This window comes from Cydia pomonella, chromosome 5, assembly GCF_033807575.1.
Source record: "Cydia pomonella isolate Wapato2018A chromosome 5, ilCydPomo1, whole genome shotgun sequence".
Taxonomy (NCBI): Eukaryota; Metazoa; Arthropoda; class Insecta; order Lepidoptera; family Tortricidae; genus Cydia; species Cydia pomonella.
Window position 1 is genome coordinate 576,538 of NC_084707.1, and position 12,818 is coordinate 589,355.

Below are 12,818 nucleotides of genomic sequence, written 5' to 3' on the forward strand. Positions count from 1 at the left end.
GAAAAAGAATTGCCTCACTGCTTGGGAGAGTGCGCGGAAGCAGCAACAGCATGCTAAGGACGTTGGCCGATCGCCTCGACTGCCCGCTCACGAAATACTGGGTTAATGTGATTATTGGGAGGGACAAATAGGGTAAGACCCAATACCTACTAGGTTAAGTTTCCTGTAGATACATATTTATTCATAAGACTAACATAGTTTTTTAAGAAGCTACTAATCAATTTCTATGGATTATGGTCCGAAATAAACAATTTTTTTTTTTTTGTAGCAAAAGCTTGACTCCAAATATTCATATTTCTCCCTATCACTTGCAAGTTCTGTCTGTGCTGGGCCGGTTACTTTTTTCTTCCAAGTCTTCTTCCAACGTTTCCATAGGACACCCTGGTTCCTTTCACAACCTATTGGGTACTATTCGTTTCTCTCCTTAGTCTGTTTCTCAGTTTTTTTCTCTCAGGATATGTCCTGCACACTTCTGTTTTAGTGTTTAATATACCTGCTTAAGTTTTACTATGTAAACTCTTGTTACAGTTGAACTGTAACACATGCTACAAGATCTCGGCGAGCCTTGAGGCGAGACTCACAATGAACAGAGTGAAAACGCAACTGATGACCAATGCAGCAAACCACGGGGTCACGGTTGATGGGCAGGATATACAGTACATTGATGAGTACATTTACTTGAGCCAGATACCCTCCTTTGAAAACAGGCAAACCATAGAGGTCACTAGACGTATTGACAACACCTGGAAAAGTTTCTAGTCCATGAAGGCGCTATTGATATAGGTGATCTTCCCCTGTGTCTCAAGCGCAAACTCATCGACATGGTGTATTCTGCCTATCCTAACCTATGGTGCTCAAATATGGTCGTGAACGGAGGCTCTAAAGTCCAAACTCAAGGTTTGCCAGCGAGCGATAGAGCGCAGTATACTAGGTGTTCGCAGAATTGATCGAATCAGAAACACGGAACTGCACTCCAGAACTCGAGTTGAAGATGTAGGAGTCAAGACCACTAAGCTTAAGTGGGACTGGGCTGGACATGTCTGCCGCATGCACCCTGAAAGGCGGGCTAAAATGGTTACCGAGTGGGACCCACGGAACACCATAGATGGTGCTGGCCGGGGGCCAATTTGTTTTATTCGTAGGTTTACATAGCTAAAAACAAATTTAGAATCTACTACTATTTGATGGTTGAATGCCAAGACGATGTGTCACAATTTGACGTTTAAAAACAAAAGAAGGTTACTTTGCAGGCCTAGGTGTTTAAGGCTTTTGAAATTTCTTTACTTATCATCTTCACTCATCGCACCGGATACGTATTATTACCGGACCTAATTTGAAATAAGTCATGCCAACATTTCATTGCAAGTTTGAGAAAAAGTTTATTAATACATTCGGTTTCTACCATAGTCCCAATACCTGCTGCGACCGGTTCATGGGTGTCTATTGTTGCGCCTGTGAACGGGTTCCAACAGGTGTTCTACATGACATTAAAGCTCTCCATGGGGCCACGTGTTATTTGACAAAATGACGAATATGGGATTATTTGACGAAATTCGAAAGGACACTGTCTGTACCATCGATGTGAGATGAACCCTTAAATCTAAGGAGAGACTTTGCCTCCTTGTTATAATGTTTAATAAGTGGTGGCATTTCTGTGATGTTGCCCTAATATTTCGTTTACCTCTGGAAGCCTGAATGTTTTAGAGAAATCTTCTGAATAACCCCGAACATTCCGACTATTGAACACAAACAGCTTGTATTTTAAAGGAACTATAGTAGGTATAGGGTACTTCAAAAAGTGGGAACCCTTAGTTCTTATAATGGCATTGATTAAAGTCTCTTGTGTTTATTCCAAAAATATAATTACAATGTAACAAATAAAGACTTACGTATTATTACAAGCTTTTATTTAACTTGCAATGTACCTAATGCAACTATGTTTGTACGGATCTTGCAAGTTAAATTTGACCCACTTCTCGACTTCCAATCATACCGACCACCGACCGTATTTTTTGACATTTAGGTTTTATTCTAGAAAGGTTCTAGACTAGTATTTTTATACAATTTTGATGTTTGACGATCCTTTTGTGAAATTCTTATTATTAAGTTTACCATATCTATAATAGTTCAATGTTTTTTTTAGAACAATAATAACTGCATCAATAAATTGCTCTGATATTTAGATTAAGATGATATTTCTAAAATTTGACGATTTAAAAGTGCTTGTTGCTAGACCTATTTGAATAAAGAATATTTTGACTTGACTTGACTTGATGAAAATTTGCATACGTATGTAGGTCGGGTGACAATGCAATATTATGATACCATCAAGCTGATCTGATGATGAAGACAGGAAGGGACCATAGGAGCTCTGTGATAAAAAATCACAACCTAATTGTGTTTTGGGATTTTAGATTTGCCTCGATGAGTATTAGTTGTCTGTGGAAAGAAAAGTAACCGTACTTTTCTTTCCACAGATAACTGATACTCAGCCATAAAAGCTTGTACCAAAAATGAAATGCTTGCCAAAATCTTTAATACTTACTTTCATCGTCAGCGTTTTTTCCTTAATATCATGTGTTATTTAATATATAATCATTTCGCATCCACATGATTCGATGGAAATTGGTGTTAGATCTGTCGTCTTAAGAGTAAGCTCCTGAATTGTAGCAACGAGGGAAAATCTCAAATGATGTGATTTATTTTGTTAGATAGTCACAATACTTTAATATAAGTAAAAAAATGAAATAGATACTGAGGGTCTCGAGCATTACGAGTATAAGTAAGTAAGTAAATTAATATTCTTTATTGCACCAACAATTATACATTTTACATACATGTAAAACTACAAATGAATTTTAAAGGAAAATAGAACCAGGTAACAACAGGCGGTCTTATCGCTAAAAAGCGATCTCTTCCAGACAACCTTTAGGTAGCAGGAAATTTCGAACTCATACAAAAGTCAACAGGTAGTGCAAGGAGCTAAATATGGAGACTATTAAATACAAACACACATACTACTTATATAAGTATTAAAACAATACCTAATATACTAATAAATATACAATATAATATAATACAATAAATATATATATATATATATATATTTATACTTACACATATACAATATATAAATGGCAACTTAAGGTAGAGATAGAAAGTATAGTTTCAGCTGATTTGAGTATAATATCTATTTCAGTTTATAATTCTCAGTTTAAAATGGTAAGACTTTCTGTGGTTTATATCTATTCTAGGTTTAATAGTTTGGGTTACCCTGGGAGACTTGGAATAAAAAACAGAAATTATATTTATTGTTTATTGCCACACGCCGAAAAATATTGAACAAAATTTTAAACTATTACCAGATCATAAATAAATCATTTTGTCTCCACAATGCCAAAAGTGGAGCAAGTGTAAAATATAGTGAATTTGACAATTAAAAAAAACCTTGATTGAATTATTGGTAAAAAATATTTTTTACCCTTAATGGCCTGCCAGAATGCCTCGGCAATACTGTGTGACGTGTAGCTCGAGGTTATCACATCCCAAAGTACTCTTGGGACAATCGATGAACACTTTCTCGAACGGGTAAAGACCGAACTCATATGGATGAAGCTCAGGCATTGAATAGGCGACGTTGCATACGTTGAGGTTTTGACCGACTAATTTGGTATTTCTCGGGCATTTCTAAAACAAAATAATCTCGAATAAGCATAAAAATCAATGTACAAGCACTGATATGTATGTACCTATTTCATGAGCACACTCTGGACAGACGGGGACAGTTTAGGTTTGATAATAGTGTAAAGGCAAATTAAAATTGCAAATCAAACTGATACGTCTGCAAATTAAATAGATAATAATAAGGTAAATAAATATAAATATTATAGGATAAATATTATAGGATATTATTACACAAATTGACTAAGTCCCACAGTAAGCTCAATAAGGCTTGTGTTGAGGGTACTTAAACAACGATATATATAATATATAAATAATTATAAATACTTAAATACATAGAAAACACCCATGACTCAGGAACAAATATCCATGCTCATCACACGAATAAATGCCCTTACCAGGATTTGAACCCGGGACCATCGGCTTCATAGGCAGGGTCACTACCCACTAGGCCAGACCGGTCGTCACATAATAATGCCGACATATTTGCTGTATTTGCAAATTTCATTTGCCTTTGCAAATAATAATGCCGACATATTTGCTGTATTTGCAAATTTCATTTGCCTTTGCACTATTGTCAAACCTAAATTGCCCGCGTCTGTCAGGGGTATTTTCGTGAGCGAATAAAGAAATGGCACAAGTACAAATAACACTTGCGCACATACATCAAACGACAGTTTTACTAGTTGCATAAAAATTACATCATAAAACGTATTGGCTACAAACATACTTATTTTTACTGCAATTACGAATATTACTTGAATTACATCCTGTCCCGATCATCAGATCAGCTCGATGATACCATAATATTGCATTGTCACCTGACTTATATATGTATATGCCAAATTTCAGCTCAATCGGACTCCGGGAATTGGGTCTTTAGCTTCAAAGATCAGACTAACACAAACCATACATATAATACATACATACTAACAGGGCAAGTTAAATAAATGTTTGTATAATTATCAAAAAATATTATCATTAACGTAATAAAGATGATGTAAAAAAACATTAAATAAAGCCTTACATCAGTGATGACGACAGCACCGCCAGAAACAGTCATCTTAAATGAAACCGTATTCATGGACTCATACTCGCCTGTAAAAAAAGATTTATGGAAAAGTTTCACTAGTTCGAATTTTAAAATAGTCTAATGCAATTTAAAAAAAAAAAAAAATTTTTTTCTTTATTTAATGGTGTAAAGAGATCGCTTTTTAGCAATAAAACCGCCTGTTGTTGGTAAGTTTTTTATGTTAATTGCTGTATTTATATAGTCCTCCTCATCGTTTTCGATGACGGCGACCCCAAATAAACATATTATGGACGTTGTCTAGCATGAGCCCTAATGTGGCTGGCCAGGCCGAACTTGATCTTAAATACTCTATTGCACGCGTGACAATAAAGTTGACCAGCTGCGTTGAACGTGTACACGTAGGAGGGCTTAGGTCTCTCTTTCCGTAACTGGCGTTTTATGTCTAGGCTAGTGAGGCGGTTATCTTCGAATGCTGTATTTAATCATGTTTTCGTTGTGCACAATAAATAATATTATTATTATTTCCTTTATTTATTTATTCATATTCATCTTCATTCTAAGCTAATCATTTTTATTATTATTATTTACACTTAAATAATTTTAAATATCTTCTTTTTTTCTGTCAATTTCAATCAAGTTACAATATAAAAGATTAAATGCCTGTTTCACAATGTCCAAGGAAAGTACTTAACTACTTGCCACTTATCTGACGAATAAAGTCATCGTTGCCGTTTCACAATCTTCAAATAAGCTTAACTGATAGATAAAGTGCTGATTTTTCAGGAAGTTTTATCTGAGTTAATTTATTTGTTAATTAGCTATCCGATACTTTGGACTTTGTGAAACAGATCCTTAAGACAGAAAATATTGCCATTATGAAACACAATGATTACCTAAAATATAATTAGAAACACCGCATAAACTAAGTAAATTTTGACTTGTATTTTAGATATCTATACAATTTATTATTGAGCATATACAGTATAGTATTGTACCTATAAAAGTTGCTAACAAATTGGCTACCGATATTTTAAGACATGGTACTTTACATTAAAACAATTAAGTTTAAATAGCCAGTTAAGTTTTAGTAGAAGAGGTTCTAGAATCTGTTCTCAGCAATTATCTCATTAACTGGGTGTTTTTATGTAGCAAATTTGTTTTCAAATTTTCTTCAAAATAATATCATTAAGCCTATAATGCTTTATACTTAAATACCTCAGGAGTCGAGTAATATCAGCTGTAAAAAATATTGTTAGCTAATTTGTTAGCACGTTATTTGTTAAATTTACCTCTGTATTTAATAGGTAAAGTAATAAAAAAAATATACGGGTCGACTTGAGAACCTCCTCCGTTGTTTTCGTCGGTTAAAAATATCAGACTACTTATATAGTTTCTATGTATGTTATTTTAACAAATATCGTTAAAATGAAAAATAAATTACTTAAAATGAAAGCTAAAACCAGACACACATCATTATTGCTACATCAATATCGAGGAACATGAAGATTGCTGAAGGTACTTTAAATACTAAATTTAAGTACCTAAATCTTTAAATAATAATTTAAAGTCTAAAGTGCACTTTACCTAGTGATACACCGCCGCAAAAAGGATTGGCTATCCCAATTTCTTTCGCGTGGGACACGGCGAACAGCGCGGCGAGAGCAACCAGACAGCAAGCAAGCGGCGACATGGCGGCGGCGGCGGCGTGGATGGCTCGCTCTCTACGCCGACTCCGTTAAAAAGCCCGCTACGCATGACGTAACACCATCGGGCATTACTGTTCAATGACCATTTTTAAGCCTTATTGCGAAGATATAAGTATCACTGTTAGTCAATGAATAGTATCACTGATATTGCATGCCATTGACACGTGTAATGAGCAATTGAGCATATCTAATTTTATTGTTTTAAAGGGTAAAGTCATCAGTGGTCAGTAAGTGACTAATGGTTAACATTTCTTGTCTAATTTGGCTATATACTATAAAAAAAGTTTTACGCTATTAATTTAAAATTATTCCTGTATTTCAATAAAAATCAAACATGCTTTATTGTTATTTCTGAAAATATTCTCTCAGAACAATAGTATTAATATGGTGTCAAAAATCAGTTATCACATAGAAATCATCTACCTACAAATAACTCCCCGAATGTTAAATATACTGAGACTGTACCATGAAACATTTTTTTTGTCGAAAATGTCATTTAGGATACATGCTTTTATCGCTGAGTGTAGTTTTCCGACTAGTACTCATCATTAGCCCAGTCTAACAAACCTAAACACAATTCTTGTGTTGTTTTCTCACAGAGTTCCTATGGTCACCTCATGTATGTACAGGTTGAAACTAAATAAAAGCTTGTAATGTATTTAGATATTCGTTTTTTCGGTAAGGCTTCTGATTTTATTTCTTGTATTCAGATGGCCTGATATAATATCACTTTAAAATTTGGCTTTTTATTTGTAACAACTACATAGTTAAGAATTTTAATTATTACTAAATATTGTAATTTGTTTTTGTTTTAATAAGTTACTTTACTGCATATAAATTATAAACTAAAATAGTTTTGTAACGGCTGCCTTTGTGGCTACTATGAAATCAGAATACGTTACTCTATAATTCTAATTTAAGACCAAATCAATGTACCATATTCTGAAAAAGAAATACATTTCAATTGCGATTGCGAGAACGTCACGGAAAATAATATTGTACGGTAATATGTATTCATTTATAACGGTACGTGAACTTCAAGCAAAGATTCGAGGGAGAAATTTATCAGTATCTCGAAAAAAGGCTGATTTGATACAAAGGTAATAGAGCAAGATCCTAGAGCCGCCAGACCTTACTTATTTTCTCATGACTAAAATGTCTGAAATAATGCAGTGTTAGTATGTACTTGCTATATTGGCGCGACGGCCATTTGTCCGGTACAAGGTGCTAAAGATGAAAGGGACGTTAAATTTGATTGGGATTAAATAGGCTGACAAGACATACGATCTAGATCAAGAAAGAACCAAATTGTCAAATCATTACTCATGTATTCATACAATTTAAAATAATATCTGGAGCAAACTGTACGGAGCTACATACAGAGCGTGACAAAGTTACCCGAAAATCTCCTAAAATGTGCCTTTAGAAATGAACATAGAGTCAGCAAAAGCCGTGTAAGCCCTAGTCCTAGACCGTGTAAAATTCAAGCTTCTTAGTACGTGGACCTCCTCTTATTTTTTCTATATTTATATTAATATGGTGAAAGCAATAAAAATACTTACTTTACTATTATGTTTCGTTATTTTCATTATAGTCTTTAAAACTTTTTCTACATAATATTAGGTCTACTAGAGCAGATTACAAGTTTTTTTTTGTTTGATATCTTGTCGCGTTACGTACTCTTCCAAAGCTCTTGAAACAAGGTGACTGAACATGGTGTAGTGAGTAGGTGGAATATAATGTTTTAATTAAAACAAAGAAGTCAGGGGTAGGTTACTTTTTTCCAGCAAGAACGTGGAGTCAATATGACACTATATAGAAAAGCTTAGCAATATAAACTTAAAGAAAAAGTCGGTCAAGTCCAAGATTAATTGAAGGAAGGAGGGAGGAACCGTCGATCGGCAGGAATAGACTTTAGAAAGGTCACTCCAGGAGCGTGCTCAGGCACGCACGCTTGAAGGGCGGCGCGCGCCTAGGAGAAGACGCACCAACTGTGCGCACTTATTGGAGGCGCACTGGCCACGTGTACTAGTACAAGAGGCGCACCAACTGTCCGCACTTGTAGGACAGGCGCACCAGCTATGCGTACTTGTAAGTGTAAGTACAGGAGAGGTGCGCCCAAGGTGCACCAGTGTCGTCTCAGGATGAACGCCCAGAAGAAGGGGGGCACATGGAAGGCGTGCGAGCAGATAGATGTTAAAGAAAGTTAAGTTAGCTTTAATAACTTTATAAAATATTTACTAATAGCAACCAATTAAGGTCTATTTTCTCGGACGGGTAACTACCTACACTGAGCTTGGCCAGACATGCTCTGGGATGTTATTTTAGAAAATGACATGTATTTTGGTTTATAATTCTCAGTTGATTGCTTTAAAGTGTTAATATATTCTGTCCTTTATTCTTTTTCCACGCTCATAAATCTGACTTATCCTGGGATAGTTGAAATAAAAATCAGTAATAAAAATCATTGTTTATTGCCACACGTCTAAAAATATTGAACCCAATAAATTATTACCAGACTATAAAAAAATATTTTACGCCAAAAGCGGACCATATAACCAAATTACATTTTTTGTTAGAATTTCAAATAAACCTTTCATTGTATATAGGTAAAAATAAAATTATTTTTTAACCTTTATGACCTATTTTGAAATAGCAATACTGTGTCACTTTCACTTCGAGGCTCGAGCAGCCGCGGGTGCTATGGGGGCAATCGATGTACACTTTCTTGAACGGGTACTGACCGAAGTGAAACGGATGAACCTCGGGATTCGAATTGGGCGAGTTGCATACGCTAATGTCCTGGCCCACTAATATGCGACCTTCCTTGCATCTCTGAAATAAAATAATAATCTTAGTCCCTATAATAAGCATGCAAATAGGATGTAAATTTGTACAGGTCAGGACCTGTACAAAATACCATGGGCCGTTTACGCGAAAGTAATGACACAAGTACAAATGACACTTGCGCATATACATAAAACAACAGTTTTAGTAATGGCATGAAAATTACAACAAAGTAAACATTGGTAGTTACCTAGTTACTACACATTTTTTCTGCAGTTACGAATGTTATTTGAAATTACATGCAAATGTAAAGAATTTTGCCTACCAATGTTAAACGTGTTCCAAAACTCTCCTATACCGCCTACTTAAGCCACCACTTGACATTTTATTAATATTAAATAATGAAATTATTATAAGGTGGACTAGTAGAAATGCCTTTTTGCGTTAAGTCCCCCATTGGTACATGTTTCTTTATTTGAACAATAAAGTTTAAATATTAAATAAATTTATTTATTTATTTATAAATAAATAAATAACTCAAGATAATCGCTACCATTAATTGAAAAATCAATAAATATTATAGGACATTATTACACAAATTGACTAAGTGCCACAGTAAGCCCAATAAGGCTTGTATTGAGGGTACTTAGACAACGATATATATAATATATAAATATTTATAAATACTTAAATACATAGAAAACACCCATGACTCAGGAACAAATATCCATACTCATCACACGAATAAATGCCCTTACCAGGATTTGAACCCGGGACCATCGGCTTCATAGGCAGGGTCACAACCCACTAGGCCAGACCGGTCGTCAAAAAATAAAAAATATAAATCTTAACTGTCTTACATCAGGGATTTCGACATCACCACCAGAAACAGTCAGCTTAAATGCATGAGGTGCTCCCCATGCGTCGCCTGAAAAATAAAAGATAAAATAAGATTTATGATAAACTCTACTCGTTTGAATTTCGAAATGGTAACTATGCAATTTACACTTACCCTTAAATAATTATAAAGAAATATATTTTTCTATCAATTTTAATCACGATACATTATATCCTTAAAAATGAATAAAAATTATATATATATATATATATATGTTTTTTTTATTCAACTTTGTATTTCTAATTGGTAAAGTAATAAAATATCTATGCATGTGTATAAATGTTACATGTATCGTAACTTGGGAAATAACTACTTAAAATGAAAGGTACATACATACATATATACATAGTTAGGTATTGGAATTTACAGCAGCTTATAGGAACATGAAGACATATTTGTTTTATATAAATTAACATTGGACTTTTATTAAAACCAATAACACATTTAAATAATAACAAACTTAGAATAAATAATATAGTATTCAAGTACCAAAATATTTATTTAATACTAATTTAAAGTATACAGTACGGTTTAATCCAAATTACCTAAATATGAACTGGAGCAAAAAGGGTCTACAGTCCTAGGCCCTCTCGCGTCGGATACGGCGAACAGGGCGGCGAGAGCGACCAGCGAGCAGGCGAGTGGCGACATGACGGCGGCGGCGGGGATGGCGGGCTGTCAACGCCGACACCGTTATAAAGCCCGTTCCGTGTGACGTCATACCATCGGGCAACAATGTTAAATTGTCATTTTGGAACCTTATTCTAAAGGCATAAGTTTCACTGGTGATCAGTTTGAGAACGTTGCAGTTAGTGCACGCAGTGACACGTGTAAAGACCGTATCTAATTTTATTGATTCAACGGGTAAAGGCATCAGTCGTCAGATTGTAACAAATAGTCAATCCTTCATGTTTCGGGTGGCTTTAATAAAAAAAAAAGGTTTTTCAAATTTTACTATTAGAATCAACTTAATTTTTTAATAAAACAAAACTAAGAGGCTCTTTTGTTGTCTGATGATATTCTTAGATGTGATATTCAGGAAACTGAGAATCATTAATAACAATTGTGATACAAGCTTTTATCGCTGACTGTACTTTTGTGCCACACGCAACTAATACTCGTCGAGGCAATTCTACCCCAAAGACAATTAGGTTGCGTTGTTTCATCACAGGAGTTCCTATGGCCACCTCCTATCTCCATCATCAGATCAGCTCGATGGTATCACAATATTGCATTGTCACCCGACTTACATATACATCCAAAATTTCCACATGATGAAGTGTGTGTGGTGTAAAATTACAAGATAGAATTAGGAACATTGTGATAAGGGAAAAGTGTGGACTGAACGAAGATGTAGTGACAACAATTGAGAAAGGTATGTTGAGATGGTTTGGACACGTGGAAAGAATGAGTGAAAGAAGGTTAACAAAGAGAGTGTATAAGGGAGAAGTAGAAGAGGGAGCTGGAAGGGGTAGACCTCGGCGGACTTTCTCTGATCAAATCGGGGAAATCCTGAAGAAAGGCCAGGTCAAGGGCACCCTAAACCGACGAGCGTGTATGAGGAATGTCATGAAAGTGAAGGAAGCGAAACAGGATCGTAGCAAGTGGAAATCCGTGGTCTCTGCCTACCCCTTCGGGAAATAGGCGTGATTATATGTATGTATGATGCCTTTACCCTCATAATTTAGTGGAATTTACATTAAACTGATTATCATTAGCATGTGCAAGAACGTTTGTCATACTACGATCAATTATTCGGTTATTATATGAATTATATTAAAAATATTAATAATTAAGCATTTAATTCGATGCCAAACCGTTGATAATTTAAAAAACAGTTTTCCACATGGTACAGTCAGCATCAAAAGTAGCGGATGAAACAACGCACCAAAAGTATCTGATATTCCGTATAACTTTTCCAAATATAGATAAATTTCTAAAATTCGCGTTCAAAAGCATATCTTTTACAGTCTTAGTTGTTCTATATTAAAGACATTACTTTTTGTCAAGCTGTTACAGAATGGTAGATACTTATGAAGCGTTATTTGGTCCGCTACTTTTGATGCTGACTGTACAACTAGGGAACAAATCAAATTATTTTTATATTATTCTTTTCTTAGGGTCTTTAAATTATAAAGCTAATTTATTCGCTCGTGTATAGCGGGCTTTATAACCAACAGAGAGCTTTATATTCTAATTTCAGTAACAGTAAAACAACGTGAGATTAATTGTTAATTCAAAGACTAAAAACCTTGGCTTATTTAATGCATGTTAATTATAAGATGTAATGCCTTGAAAAGATGTGTCCCGCCGAGTTTCTTGCCGGATATTGGGATACCCTCCTCCAATTGAGGAGAGATTTAAATCTTCTCGGGTCTGAGTGTAGGGTTAGAGCCGGTGTAGCTTTATTTGACGTTCATAAGCGCATTGTAATATGCCTACTTTAATAATAAACTATCTTTATCTTATCTTTAACCTGAACTACTTGGTTATTATTTTACACGTTTTATTAGAACACTATGTTGATTTTTTTGTAATTGCCTATCTAAATTTAGCACAAAATATTAATCTCAATACAACTTTTCCCTCAACTCACACATAAAGTAAACAACTTTGCGCGTGATATATTTCATAATCTTCTAAACCTCACATGTCATTCCATAACCATCGTAAAAACAACCTTATCTTCTCCTATTAAGGTTCAATTTTAAAA

The 12,818-nt window shown here is 34.7% G+C and overlaps 2 protein-coding genes across 2 annotated transcripts; both read right to left on the reverse strand.

Annotated features, from left to right (window-relative positions):
- Positions 1–3,302: 3,302 nt before the first annotated feature.
- On the reverse strand, positions 3,303–6,437 carry LOC133518355 (uncharacterized). Its single transcript, XM_061852027.1, has 3 exons — positions 6,299–6,437; positions 4,709–4,779; positions 3,303–3,687 (listed from the first exon to the last, which is right to left on the reverse strand). The coding sequence occupies exons 1-3, from the start codon at positions 6,402–6,404 to the stop codon at positions 3,484–3,486; spliced, it is 381 nt and encodes a 126-aa protein (XP_061708011.1). The 5' UTR covers positions 6,405–6,437; the 3' UTR covers positions 3,303–3,483.
- Positions 6,438–8,878: 2,441 nt separating this feature from the next.
- On the reverse strand, positions 8,879–10,786 carry LOC133518356 (uncharacterized). The gene is made up of 3 exons (XM_061852028.1): positions 10,651–10,786; positions 10,068–10,135; positions 8,879–9,255 (listed from the first exon to the last, which is right to left on the reverse strand). The coding sequence occupies exons 1-3, from the start codon at positions 10,754–10,756 to the stop codon at positions 9,049–9,051; spliced, it is 381 nt and encodes a 126-aa protein (XP_061708012.1). The 5' UTR covers positions 10,757–10,786; the 3' UTR covers positions 8,879–9,048.
- Between the last annotated feature and the right edge of the window lie 2,032 nt (positions 10,787–12,818).